General features: G+C 38.0%; 2 protein-coding genes across 2 annotated transcripts; both read right to left on the bottom strand.

Annotated features, from left to right (window-relative positions):
• Positions 1-11,573: 11,573 nt before the first annotated feature.
• On the bottom strand, positions 11,574-12,027 carry LOC111594270. Its single transcript, XM_023307504.2, has one exon. It carries the CDS (start codon positions 12,012-12,014, stop codon positions 11,652-11,654), a length of 363 nt encoding a protein of 120 aa, XP_023163272.2. The 5' UTR covers positions 12,015-12,027; the 3' UTR covers positions 11,574-11,651.
• Positions 12,028-12,469: 442 nt separating this feature from the next.
• On the bottom strand, positions 12,470-13,488 carry LOC111593861. Its single transcript, XM_023306915.2, has 2 exons — positions 13,064-13,488; positions 12,470-13,008 (listed from the first exon to the last, which is right to left on the bottom strand). The coding sequence occupies exons 1-2, from the start codon at positions 13,396-13,398 to the stop codon at positions 12,675-12,677; spliced, it is 669 nt and encodes a 222-aa protein (XP_023162683.1). The 5' UTR covers positions 13,399-13,488; the 3' UTR covers positions 12,470-12,674.
• Between the last annotated feature and the right edge of the window lie 1,455 nt (positions 13,489-14,943).

Below are 14,943 nucleotides of genomic sequence, written 5' to 3'. Positions count from 1 at the left end.
ATAACATATGAAATATATAAATTATTTTTAACTGGTTGAAAACAGTTTTTAAACAAGACTTGAAATATGTAAAAAAAATAATAATAAAAAAATTTTTTTATTTTCTCAATTTATTGTTATTATATTTAATTCTGATATATATAAGTTATATTTAAAGTAAACTGTAAATTTATACAGATTTAATATATATTATATATAAAAGTTAGCTAAGTAACTTAAATCTTCCCTTGTCACTCGTCACTTTTGTTGTCTTTCAATTTCGCTGTGCATTTTCGTTGAGCTGTCAATCTAGATTGAAGTTCATATGCATATTGCGCACATGATCGATATTAAGTACACGCCCACACTACAACACAGTTGCACTAGTGTGACAGGTTCAAGGAGATGTGAGAGATGTGAGTAGCGCCAGGTAAGCAGCTGGCTCAATGTCCTTGCACCGCAATCATAATTAGTATCCTGTACGGACATGTGTATGATGCATGTGTTGCAGCTACTGCTGTTTGTGTAGCTGTTGCTTTACACATATACACACACATGTATCCAAACAGTGTTGTCCTGTTTTGTTAGCCGTTGATATATTGGCTTTTAAGCCGACTGCGGCCTGCTGCAATGTCAGCCTGGCAAGGTCCTAGCCGCTCAAAGGACATCACATGAATAATGCGAGGCAATTGCGAAAGGTGCCAGCGGCAACTGAAGTCCTGCGGCATGGCAAGGACATTATTAAACTGTAAAAATAGCATTAGAGACAGAAAAAGAGAGAGTGAGAGTAAGCGAGAGCAGGCTAGAGCTGAGGCTGAACTTGAGCTTCAAGCAGAGAAGCTTAATTGCAGCTTAGACCTCAATTAAAGCGCACTGGGAAATGGAGTTGGCAAATGTGATTTGTGAGCTAGAGGAAGAGCGCACAAACAGTTTCATTTTGGTCAAAAACAAACGACGACAACAGCAGCAGAAACAACAACAACAAGAACAATGATAGAGCTGTTGGTAATGATGATGATGGCCATAAAACACCTTGGCTAATTTGCGCAAATTGTTTCCAGTTGCAGCTGACGTAGCGATAAGTGAGAAGCAAATGTTTGTTGAGTTTGCTGAGTGAGGTAGAGAGATACAGGAGGACAGGCGATGTGAAAAAATTAAAAGAGAGAGAGAGACAGAGCGAGAGAGACTTGGACATAGCAATTATAACTTATAGTATGACAGTCAAGACGAGTAGAGAGCACACCGTCAAATCGCATTAAAGTAAAATGACTTAAAAAATAATAGCTGGCGATAGTTTTACCTGTTGAGAAATGGAAAAAAAAGAGAAAGGGAGCGAGTGATAAAGGAATTAAGGGTAGAGCTATCAGCTTTATGTAGTAAAATAGAATAATTGAATTAAGTACAAGAAATATAAAATATAGCATTAATTATATCATTTAATATCATCCTTTTAAATGTGTAGACGATAAGAGAGGGTGAAAGAGATTGATAAAGGAATTAAGGATAGAGCAAGGACTCTAAAATGAAAAGGTATAGAAAGTCTAATGGAATTACATATAAGAAAAAATGTTAAAATTTATTTAGTATCATACTCTTACCTATTAGAAATTGTGTAGATAATAGGCGAGAGCGATTAAAAAAGGAATTAGAGCTAGAGCAGTTACATAAAATGGAATGACACTGAATAAAATTGGGTATAAGAAATATAGTGAAATATTTCATTACCTATATAAACCAAATAATATCATAAAATCTAATTGTAAAGAGGATTACAAGCTTGAATTAAAAAAAAAAACACAAAACAAAAGAGTGGAATTAAATCGAATCGAATGGAATTAGTTATAATTAAGTAAAAATTTTAATTTTATTTAAATTTTAAATTATTGTTTGCCATATTTGTTTAAAGCTTTTGGAAAACACAAAAATTCACAATTTAAAAGACAAATTTCATGTAAATATGACGAATTGTAGAAATATTCTAAATAATTGTATACAATTTGATAAGCAATAGAAAATACTATCAATACAGATAGCTTTCTGTATGTCAACAATAAAAGTGGCTGGGCTCAAGTTCCTAGCAGTGCACGTTGCACTTTGCAGTTGTGCACAGCTTTGTGAAGTTTTTTGGGCTATTATCAGCAGCTACCTCCCTATGTTGCTGCCTCCCCCTTTCGCGTTATGCCTTGATCCATTCAGGGCATTTCCCACGCATCACGACACACGTAATCGAAAAAAACGGAATACCGAGTCATACGCAGCTGCTAGCAGCTGGCCATGGGATAAGGCAGACAGTGGAAGGCGGTAAGGGGCAGCTAGAAGGATTTACAATGAAGCTGGTGGCAGTCGCCAACACATGACGCTAATGGAACCAACAAGCTGCCGGCATGGGTTCAAGCTATCCGCAATTTTACACACACAGCCTCTGCCCCCAACTGCCTCTGTCGAGGTCCCCTGCGGCCCTCGGAAGGCTGTCGCAATAAATTTGCAGCGCCAAAGTGATAATGAAAGTGTTTCCTTCCGTTTTGGGCGAAGCTCAGTGCCAAGGCACAACAAATGTCAAAAGAGAGAGAGAGAGAGAGAGAGTGTACCAGAGCAAGGGACAATGAGTGAGACAAACAAAAGAATTGGGTTAAAATAATAAGCGCACGCTGTATACGCTTAATATGAGTAAAATTTAAAACTGTGAGAAGTGCAAAGAAAGGCGATGAGGAAGAAGTATGGGAATTTATAGTAAACAGAAGGAATAAACGCTAGATAAAAGATAATAGAGAGTGTGCAAAGTATGAAGTATAAAAATAGTCTTATAAAGGGAGTACGGATAGAGAGGTAGATAGAGAGAGAAAGAGAGACAGATACGATGGTTAAAAGCTATGAGAGAGAGGGAGACTGAAAGAGATTGAAAGCGAAATGTAGGCGCTTAGTAATCGAACAAAAATTAGATAGATAGTAAATTAATGGCGAGAAAGAGACGCAAGATATAAATAAAAAGTGGAGCACATATGTAGTATACGATAACAGAAAGAGAGAGCATGTAAAATAGATAAAATATATATATAGTAGATAATACATAAATTGTAGAAACACTCGATAAAACGCGTTCAACTGCCAATTACTCACTCTTAAGTTTTATTTATTTCAATATAAGATTAAATTAGAGCAATTCCAACTGCCTGCTGCAGTTAGCATGCTTCAAATTCGAGCAGTGTGCAAGTGGAAGCTGGCGACCGTCGACTGGCGACTGGCGGCAACGAGGCGTATGCGCAACGCGCCAAGCGTTGCCATGTGCCACCTGCCCACACGTCACTTGCCAAGTCGGCACGCCTCCGCCCCCTCTCTGATGCCCTCTTTAGCTGCTGCCACACGCTTCGCTCCGTTCGCTTGGCTTGTTTATTGTTTTCCGCTCAGCGAGAAATTCAATTTCGGAGGCAAACAAACACACGGAGCAAATAACAAATGAAACGCAGCAAATGCGCCAATTGCATTCTATGTAAATCTTGCCAAAGTGTTTCGACGATTTATGTCAGAGAGAGAGAAAGACTAAGAAACCAAATTGTCGAAAGGCAGAGACAGAGGGAGAGCGAGAGAGGTAAAGAGATCAAGCAAAGCAGTCATATAATTGTTCTCTTAAACTAAACGTTGTCCAGTTGCAAAACAGTTGGCAACAATTATAGTTTGTCGTCCCACTTGAGAAGCATTTCGGGAGCACGTCGAGCAGTAAAACAAAAATGCGCGTAAAAAAGACGCCGAAAGCGCAATTTTACGGCAAATGTTGCGCTGGACGCACTCAAGGGACTGATAGCTACACAGTTAAGTTTTTTGCTTTTAATTCTTGTACTTTAAAAATATCCGAGAAAGATTTTTTTATATAATATTTAATAAAAATATAAATAAAAAATAAAATATCTGAAAATATAAATAAACAAAATATAATTTATACACATTTAAATTTTTAAAATTGTAAATAAAATATTGGAATAATAAGTAGAGTGAAAGGCCGACTTCTAGTTCTCATTAAATTAATTATTAATATATTTAATTTGTTAAATTATTTTTTATTTAATCATAATAATCCATACATACAATAATAATAAACAAAGGTTGCACAAATATGGTTGAATTTAATAATATTTATAAAATCTTAATTGTAATTAATTTAAAAAATTGTTAGCTAATCAAAAAGTTCTTTTTAGTAATTACAAGATTCAGATCTGTTTATTTAATATCAAATTTAATAAATATAAAATTTAAATCTTACTTCACTTCGATTTTTTCTCATTTCTTGCTTTCTCTTCCACATCATTAAACTTCACACATTTCACTGAGGCATAATTCGCTTAGTACGGAGGCGTTCACCTGTCAAATAACAAACACCTGATTTGTGTCTAAAGGTCTTCCATATAAAAATTGTTTGAAAAATAAAAATTTTAAATTTATTTTCTTAACCATGAAACTTGCTTTTTTTGCTTACTATTAAGACAACAAATTTACTCAGCATTTTTATTTCATCAATCTGTTTTTTTTTTAAATCAAACAAATTTTTATTTGTTCTCCTTATTCCCAGCTCAAATTTTTTTGCTGTGCAGCCTCCAGCTAGCAAGCTGAAGGCAGCAAGCTCCCTGGGCACGAAATGGCTGTCAGCTAGTTTTAAGTTTCTTCCCTTCTATTCTGCACCCACTGCACTCTTTCTCTCTCCATGTCTGTGTCTCTCTCGAAAACTTTTTGCTCGTCCAATTCGTAAGTTTCTTTGTTGCTTTGTTTGCGGAACATTTTTCGCCAGTTGCCATAAACTTGGATTTTAGAGCCTGGGGAGCGTTCCGCTAGGACCTGGTCCGTCGAAGGGCGTGGCAAGCCGGAGGCAACTATGACAAAAGATTGCAGTGGCAAAGTTTGGCGCTCCGTTAATTAATTTTGCATGAGCTGAAGCTTGAACTACTCTCTACCGAAGGCCGAAGCCAAGTGCTTGCGAAGTGCAACGGCCATGAAAGTAGGGAGGAGTTCGATGTGAGAAGCGAGATCTAAGATTATATCTACCATAATTTATATGAGGTTAAAATGTATTTAATATAAATTCAAGTTGAAGTCATTTGTTATGCTGTGACGTGGGTTCAAGTGTTGCTTTTAACGTTTTTAATGCTTACAAATGAACTCTTGACCAAAATGATTTATTGACATAGTTCAGTAGAAGATATTTCAATTTCTAAATTGGTTTCAAGTGCGTTTAAAAACCATCATCAAATATTTAAGGGAATTATTAGCAGCCGATTATGCATACATATCATTTAGTTAAACAATGTTGCTTAAACGTTTCGATGTCAGCTTTAGCTGCAGCTGTTTAAATTTTAAAACAAATTGTTTGACAGCAGCTTTATATATTTGAACTTATACGCTTCACACTCATTGCTGACCCTCAAACGGGTCCCAAATTTAACCCAACAAATATTCTGTCAGCGCATGCCGCAAACTGATTAAATGCAACTCGAAACAACAAATTTAAATGCATGTCGCAGTTGTAGGATACAAGCCGGAAAAGTGAAGATAAACAGAAGCAAGCACAGCTGTTTGTGGCCGGGAATGAACGACTAAGCAATATTCTGTAATGATTGTTTCATGTAAATAACAAAACGAAGCTTAAGAAATCATTTAAGTATCTTTGGAGGACTGTGTCTGAGCAAATTTACTTTTAATTTAAGAATCTCAGAATCTGTAGATCATGGAATATAATAATATTCTATAATAAACAGGTGTACATGAATATTAGTTAAGTTAATATAGTTAAGTTACTATACCTTATTCTATATCCTAATATAATATTTAGGATATGTAATACTATATCGTGTATCCTGTATCCCATAACCTATATTACATATCTTGTATCCTGTGTCCTATATCCTATATTATATATTATATTCTATATCCTATATCCTATGTCTCATAAAAGCCTCATCATTTTCTACAGGGATATTTGCCATAACAATATATTAAATAAAAAATTAATATATATTGTTATGGTGAAATAAAAGGGTTTACTAGTAGTCAGACCTATACACCTCTTATAAGCCTCGTCGACAGGGTATACAAATTGAACAACTTGTTAAACTGGGATACATTTACACGTTGTGTGGCTCTGTTTTATACCGTATTTAAAGCATCGTTAAACCGCGTCGATAGTCCCGGCCACCGACTCCCGCCTTTTGACTCCTGCTGCCCTCGCCTGAGCTGAGCTTAACTCGGGGCAGGATAATGACGGCCATTAGGAATGTGTTGGTAATTAAGAGAGACATCTCTTTCACGCTGACCTCCCCCTCTCCTCGAAATAGTCCCTGCTGTTTTCCACTGCTCAAGTGCTCTCCGTTGTGTCCTTATGCTAATGAGCATAGTGAATTGTTTGTTGTTTGTTGATTGTTGTTTGCTGTTTGTCGTTTGCTGCTGCTTTGCCTGGGAAACTGGGCAACGATAAAAGTGTTTTGCCTTTGCCGCTTTATGACATGTTTAGCCAACCAGCAGGACACTCCAATGTCCAGTTGTCGACATCGTCTTCCATTGATTGATGCAGCATCAGCAGCAAAAACTGCCAGCAAACAACTTTATTTAAAGCGGTGTTCATGAAATATTCATGTTGCATGTTGAGCAGCACAAACAACAGCAACGGCAACAGCAACGGCAACAGCAACAGCAACAGCAACAGCAACAGCAACAGCAACAGCAACAACAACAATGACAACCGCCGTCTGACAGGACAATGGCTAGAAGCTGTGCACAGCGTGGTCATAAATTGTTGTTGAAACTTTTGGCTGCAATTCAGAGTTGATGAAAATGCAATAGATCTGTCTCTATGTATGTTTATACGCATACATATATGTATATATATATATATATATATGTATATATACATATAAGTCGACAATTATAATTAACATAACTTATGCACGAATTTTGCGGGAGTCCGCAGCAATGAAATGTTTATTAAAGTTGCTAAAAGAGGTGCAGATATAGAGAGATGGAGACAGAGAAAATGAGAGAGCTATAGGAGCAAATAAGTGAGACAGATATATAGACAGCCATAAAGAGATAGCGAAGGGAGGTAGATAATGAGAGAACGAAAGGAAAACAAATGAAGCATGTCCATCCCAAGGCAAGAGATAATCAAGCTAAAGAAAACTTATTGTTAAAAGTTCAAAAGAAATTGAGAAATAAAGAGTTACAAAAAACGAAATTAAAATAATTAAGAAGAGAGCTGGCACAAGCAACGTTAAAGGACATCGCATAAAGAGATCTTAAGCCTTAATGGAAATTTCTTCAATAAACGAAAATCATTTCACTCTTCTCTGAAAATGTTAAGGATATCGCACTTGAAGCCAGTTAACACTGAATAGCACTCACAAAAAAAATTGTTTACCAAAGCGAAGGCAGACCACATACATCAAGCGTAAGCTGGTTGCCCGCGCTCCCCTACAAACTGACAGTTTTTACAGCTCTATCTGTAAATTTTGAGCACTTTGCGAAGGTGCAAGGATTAAGTTATACAAAATGTGAGTCATCAATCTTCTAGGGTCATCTTAACATCTTAACCACGGACTGTGCGACTGCGAGGCGACGAGACGAAGTCGCCTTTAACATATTTTCTGCACCACTTGTTTGCCTATTCAGCTTTTCTTCAATATGTTACATGAAAACCCTTTTCAAGTGTTTGCCTGACTGCCTAGCTGCCTGGCTGCCTGACTGGCTGCCCGCCTACTCTGGCTGATCCAGTTCATCCATTTTGGCCATTTATTTGGTCAGCTTAAGATTGACCCACATTTTGGCAGAGCTTAGGTTACCAATTTCAAGATGCCTTGTTTGCCCAACTCACAGTCCAGCACATTCGACTTGGCAGCCTGTTAGCCAGCTTAATGGCCGACCACGTAGCGACCTTGTGGTCTTCAGCTTTAAGCATTCGGTTTTAGCTGAGAGTGCATTGGAAAACACTATCGTGGCACAGAAACTATAAATTGGCTTTAGCCATTCAGCTGAAAAACTTGCCCAGCATCCGAAGCCGAATCCAAATCTCATGTGAGTTGCCCACAAGGCGACGGTGCAAATGGAGGAGTCGAAGCACAAGTTGGTTCAAGACTGAAAGACGAACAGCATTTGACATTTCTGAACTTTCGAAGCACTTCAGACTGCAGTTAGCTATTATTATACCCTCAACTTTATGGAAGTTTGTAAAAACGGGTATCTTGCAGCTATAATAATTGCTTAAGTACAAATTCGAGCATCTGAATTAGTATTGGATATAGATATAGAGACTGTAATACTACATATCTATATATATATATACTATGATAAAATATAAATGCTATTTATAAGTCCAGTTAATAACATAAAGAACAGATTCAGTTTACCGATTACACATTGACCCTCAACTGCTCAGCCATTTACAGGGTATATTTTGGTTGGCAATCAATCGGATTTTATTGCCAGCAATCATGTTTTGCATTTGATTTACAAAAATTTTCCATTTTGGCTAATTTTCATTGGTTTTTCTCGGAGCTGTTACATGGCAATCACTTTGTCAAGTGCAAGTTTTCCCAATGACTCGACTTGACTTTTACTCAAAGCCAAAAGCCAAATGACAACCAGTTTTTTCTTTTGTCTTCTAGTTTTTCTGCTGCCAACGTAAATTGCAATTGGCATGGCTCAGTCTCAAAACTGTTTTGGTATTTTGTTTTCCATCTTTTTCGCTTGGCCATAAAACGGAGATTATTATCGGGCAAAAACCAAGAAAACTTTTACTCTAAATGGCAGCTATTGCGTACTCATCATGTTACACATGTATATATATATATATATATATATATATATATATATGATACATAACTGCAACTTGGAAAGTATTTTTATGGCTAAAGGAAAGGGAGCTGATGAATTGTTAAATATATCAATCAACTTTAAAGTCAATTTCTTTTGCTGGCATTTATTTGGTATTTATTAATTTATTGTATAAATTATAAACATATTTTGATCAGGAGTTCAGATCTCTGACAAAGTTTAAGTTCGCTTTATTTGCTGTTTCTCTGATGGTAGCAATATCAATAGCTGACAAATGTCACTAATAGCTTTCTATTTTCTATTAATAAACAGTCGAAGCATAACTGAGTGCTGGATAACACAAAAAAAGGGCAGATACATTTCCCTACATCTATATTTTCATTTGATACATTCTATGAAAGGGTTTAAACAACGTATGCAAACAGTGTGCTCGCTGTAGCCAGAACCTCAGAGGTCAAGTAATGTACAAAGGTCACAATGCAGAAATAGAAAATTTTACCGGCATTTTATAGGGTCCTTTAAATAGAATTGCCAAGCACCACCCACCAGCCATCTACCAGCGCCACCGTTAACCGACAAGCATGCTGGAAAATTAACCGCTGATTGAGATACATTTCAATTAGCTTCTGTAACAATTGATTCTTTATCAGAAACTGGCTTAAGCCTTGACTAATTCCATTTTACTGCTATACATGTAGCTTAGAGATAGGCACTGACACAAACCAACATTTAATATATATAAAAGAAATTAAATATATTTATCATATACAAAATGATTCGAGCCAGGAACGATTCGAATATTATTTAACTGAGTTATTTTCAGCTCAATTGCTAAATTAAGGTAAGAAATATTTGACAAGACATCTAAGTGAAGTGCTTCATATTCTTTAAATTTTAATTTATTCTGCTGTCATCTTTGTGCACTAAACTTTGCTTTTAATTTAAAATCAAAAAGTCTAACTTTAGTTGCGTTTAATTTGATTTTAAGCGAGTTTCACTTTAATAGAATGATTTTGCGTTCAACACAAAACTTTTAACAAAATAAATACAAAGAAAATGTGTAGGCATTCAATTAGAATTTCATTTGCTTTGGCTTTAATTAAAGATAAATCCAATAAAAGCTTAAAGTTTTCAATTTGATTAAAAGTTGTTTCGTTCACAGCTTCCACAATTTACGCATTAATCAAAACTCGGCAAAGAGCTCGCAACAACACATTCAACTTCATTAGACAGAGATAGAGAGAAAGAGACAGAGAGAGCGCACGAGTGGAGGGGTGAAAGTATAACAAAGAAGGAGAGAGAGTTTGTGTGTGTGTATTTGTGTGCAAATTCCTTGCATATTAAAATATCATTAATGAAATTTTTTTGCTTTGTTTGCTTTTGCTTTTATTTCTTTTCCTCTCGTTTCTTGTCTATATTTCTTTACATTAATATTAATGCGCAATTGCAATGTCATTTTGCATGAGCATGAACGACCAATCGATGCCCTGTCCACATTTTCTGGCTAATCTGTAAATGACCGCCAGATGGCGACAGCTGCTTCAAGCATGGCTACACACTGCGCTTTCTGATTGGACGTAAGGGCCAACGAGACCAGCCAACTTACACACACAAACAGGAGTGTGTGCGTGTATTATTTGCATATTTTAGTCTACATTTAAGCGTGGCAGCAGCAGCAACAACAACAAGGACAATAAAGAAAATTGAATTATATGCTTAATGAAAGCGTCGCCTGAAAGTTGCTCCTCATGCCCTGCTCCCTGGAATTTTCATCTCCTACATTTCCCTAGATTTACACCATTTGCATTTTGCTGTCTTTGTTTGCCTTTATGTAGCACATAAATTTCATCTGATGTGCTTTTGTTTATGATTTTACAATTTACATTTTATTAGTGCGCCGCACTTCTTAAGTGAAAATTCAATTGTCCAACAAGAGTTCCGGACAACAGCTGCGACCTGACATTAACAAATTAAGAGCTTTTCTTACAGTACAAGCCGCATTTGTTTTGCTAATTGGACCGAATTTTGAATGCATGACACAAATCCCAATTGGCAAATAAATCAAATATTTGATTTTATTTCACTTGTACAGTAAAAGGAAAACAAACAAACTGCTGCAAAGGCATATAAACCGTTAGTGGGCTAGGAAGAGAACGAATCAGAGAGAGTGTTCATATTTCCAAATATCAATAATCTTATTTACATTACATATTAACTGATTTTCATATATAGAAAATTAACACAACAATGAGGCTAAAATGTCGATAACGATAGCTTCCTTAGCTATAAATAAAAATAAAAGATATACATATATACGTACATGCAATTAGCACATGAGTTACCCTGTATCGAACGCAAATATGCTTGTGTGCATATAGCCTGCATGTTTGTATGAATACACGTATATATGTGTGTTTGTTTATTCGTACATATATGCATACATATGCACTTACAATATTAACACGTATCTTTGCTTATGACGGCAACATATTCTAATCGTCATCTCTTCCTGAAAAGCATAAGGAATAATTATTTGGTATTTTCAATAGACGCATTGGAAAGTCGTGCAGATTGCTTTAACAGTAACAATTATTACTGCGCTCGCATACAGACTCCTAAAAGCAAATTAACCTTTTGGCTACGGATGCGATTAATAAACTAAATAGAGGTGCAAACATATTTTATGCAGATATTTTTTATTGCGCGCTTAAATTCGTTATATTTGTTGCTCTTGTGATGGGTGCGATCGCGATAACTGCTCACAATTTAAATGTCTCTGACACTTATCGATTTGTTATGTTAATATGCCGTAGACGTTCAAGCATAAATTAGTGCTGGATAACGCCACACATACATATCTAGATTTAGTAATAAGGATTAAGCGTCTCAAATTCAATCAGATTGAGAATATATTCGCCATTGGCTTCCGTGACCTCATTCGCAGTGTTCGTACAAGGTGTGGGCGTCGTGAGTTCCTCAGAGGTAATGTCTTCAAATTCGCATTCGCTTAATTTCACGCAGGCGCCATTATTGCGTACCACATAGCCCATAGTGCAGCCACAGCCGTGTTCACAGTTGTACCGGCATTGGATGACGTCCTCGATGCAGTTCTTATTGCAATAGTCGATGCAGTCCATATAGACTGGCTTACCACAAGTCACGGCTCGTTGCGCCCAACTCTGATGCAAGATGAACAGAAAGTTAACAAAGATCAGCCACTTCCACATGTCTGTTGTCCAGTTGGAAATGCATGTAAGTGATTGATACACATTTCCGTTAGCGACCAGAACTAATTCATTCGCTATAAGAAACTCGCTTGAGCCTTAGCTAATTGCTTATTACTGTTAGCGAAGAGTGCGTGAAGTACACTTTACCAGAGAATCTAATAGATCAAGAAGAAAATTCAACCTTTTATATAAGCTATAATAAAAATATTATTTTAACAATTTCTAATTGTCCAACCAACTCCAATAAGAATGCCTTTTCATATGACATTTCAACTGACTTTAGCGACAGATGTTGCCTGTTCAGTTGCACTAGAGATGTGCGCGTGAGATCGAATTGAGTAAAATATTGAAACATTTGATTGTTTTCAATTTGGATATATTAATACATTTTTTTAAATTTTTTTACATATTTTTTTTAGAGTATGAGTAAAAATAAAATTATTTAAATAAAATATATATCGCCTTCCTCGGCACGCACTCATCTCTAAGCTGAACGCCTTTTCCTGTGACACTTCAACTGTTGCAGTTGCCTGTCAAAGCGCTTCGCAGCTGGACGCACTGCAGCACAAAGTCCGCTGCCTGCTGACCAGATATATGTATATATATACTTATTTATATATATTTCCCATTCTTGGTCTATATATCTATTTGATCTCCAAGCTAATCCCTGGGTGGGGGTCCACGAGGCCGCAACACACTCTCTAGAAGATTGGGACCAGGCTGATTTTTAGGCCGAGGTGTGGGCGTCAGAGAGCGCGTATGCGGCGGTGCATCCTCCTTCTTGTGCACTGCTGAGGTGGCAGCCCGCCTTGCCCTAATCTTTTCCTCCATCTTGCTGGGCACCATGAAGCAATTGGACTCCTTGTAGACGGGCTTGCGACGATCGTTCCACGGGAAGGTCCACTGAATAGGCGTAAAGTCGCGCTTCCAGGGCTTGCGGGGCTTGAACCAGCAATCGCATGTCCAATCCTCCTCACCAGGTGCATCGTCATCGCTGCAAGGATTAGGTTATCAACTGATTCCTTGTCGCTTACTATATTTTTACTTACCCCCTGACATAGACGCGCACATAACGAGAGGATTTGCGAAAGAGCTGCAATGCCTCGTTGAAGGTCAGCTCCAGGGCCGGCACATCGTTGATCTGTGTGATCTCATCTCCGATGCGCATGCCCCCGCGCTTGGCCAGACCCGTCGGCGAGACATTCACAATGGTCAGCGGCTCGAATTGATCGATGCCCCCGGTGACCTCCATGCCCCACATGGCATCGTAGAAGCTCATGATCCGACGATCCGTCTCCAGGGTGTAGCTCATCTGCAGCTCGTACTCGACATTATCGAATGCATCCGAGTCGTACTTGGGCACCTTAATCTTCGAGTCGAACATGCTGCTGCTTGTGTCTTCTGTGGAAACCGTGTGGAAACTGACGTAACTGACTGTGCGTCCTCTTCACACGTTTTTGCGCCATTGCCGCTGTTGGGCGTTTGCTTTTATAGTCGCCGCCGCATCGGCACTTGGCACACGACGTACTGCGCCCCCGACCGCCAGCGCCCAGCTTCCTCATGCCCATCTATCGTTGACAATGTCAATGTCTGTGTCTTCGCCTGCGCCGCTTGCCAAGTTAATCGATCCGCCTTCGATTTGCATTTAATTGTATCTATTTTTACGTCTCTTACACACACTCAAAGCGGAAGCCCATTGTGTTGTTGCTTCCTTTTCTAGGGTGCTCGATTGCGCCTTACGCAGCGCAGGCGATTCCAATGGGGGATTCAGCCAAGCCACTAGCTCCATTTAAGCCAGATCCACTACCAGTTGGCAGTTGCCAGTTGGCAGTTGGCAGTTCTTAAAGTGCGAACAAGTCAAAAGAGCGAGTGGTCAAACACATGGATTTCACTGACCTCAATCAGACTCCAGTGACAATGCAACAAACAACAATAACTGCAACATATCTAGCTCAGTATATCAGTGTATGTGAACGACTAATATATACCCTGCAATTGCTACTACACAGCTCGTTCTACTGAAATATCTATCTATACAGACTAAACATCACCTTACTATCTAACAAGGGGTTGCATTCGACTGGCAGATACCCTGCTATGCCAAACATATACCTACCTCGACGTATCTCCCCATCTGTACAGATAGTAATATTCTGGTACTACTATCTTTAGAAGCTTTTCATTCTAAATTGAACTCGAAATTGAAACTTAACCTTGAAAACATTCGACTAGCAGATAGCGTATGATATGTATAAAAAAGCTAAGCTAATAAACGATAGTTATCGATTTTTGGCAAAAAATCAGCAGATATACATTAAAACTGCATTTGATCTACAAAATAAATTCTGGACTCAAAATCTCTATCTGCTACATGCCTAATTCAAATTTCAATATACCCCATTTAAAAGCACCTCCGCTATTTACAGGGTATTAACAAGCGAGACCAAAAACTAAAACCCACAACGGCCACAGTGCGACTTAAATGCGGATTTTACTGCCTGTCGACTTTTGAATTATTCATTTGAGCGAGCAGTCAGAAAAACCAACAAAAGGCCCATAAAAACGGAGATGGTCAGCAGGCAGGCTAGCTGAAAAAAGCAGCAAACTACCAACTACCAACAACCAACTACCAGCTACCAAATGGCAAATGCCAAACGGTCAACTGACCAAATGGCCAAAAGGCAATGACAAGTTACCTAATTACCACTGCTTCTCTTCGGTTGAACGAACGTTAAGTAAATTTGTCCCCAGCTCGGCACAGCTCTTGGCCAAGTTAATGCGCATACCTTAAGCCACGTCTCAATCTCCTGCATGCCCCATTCCCTCTGTGGGCTTGGCCTTCTGGCACATCCTACGAAGTCTACAATTTGCATTGCCGACAATTGCTTTGGCCTTATTCGGGAATCCAGCGCACAATTGTGTCGTAGAT

The sequence above is a fragment of the Drosophila hydei genome, unplaced genomic scaffold, assembly GCF_003285905.1.
Source record: "Drosophila hydei strain 15085-1641.00,03,60 unplaced genomic scaffold, DhydRS2 tig00000060-arrow-pilon, whole genome shotgun sequence".
NCBI lineage: Eukaryota > Metazoa > Arthropoda > Insecta > Diptera > Drosophilidae > Drosophila > Drosophila hydei.
This window is presented reverse-complemented; position numbering and strand designations above follow the sequence as displayed.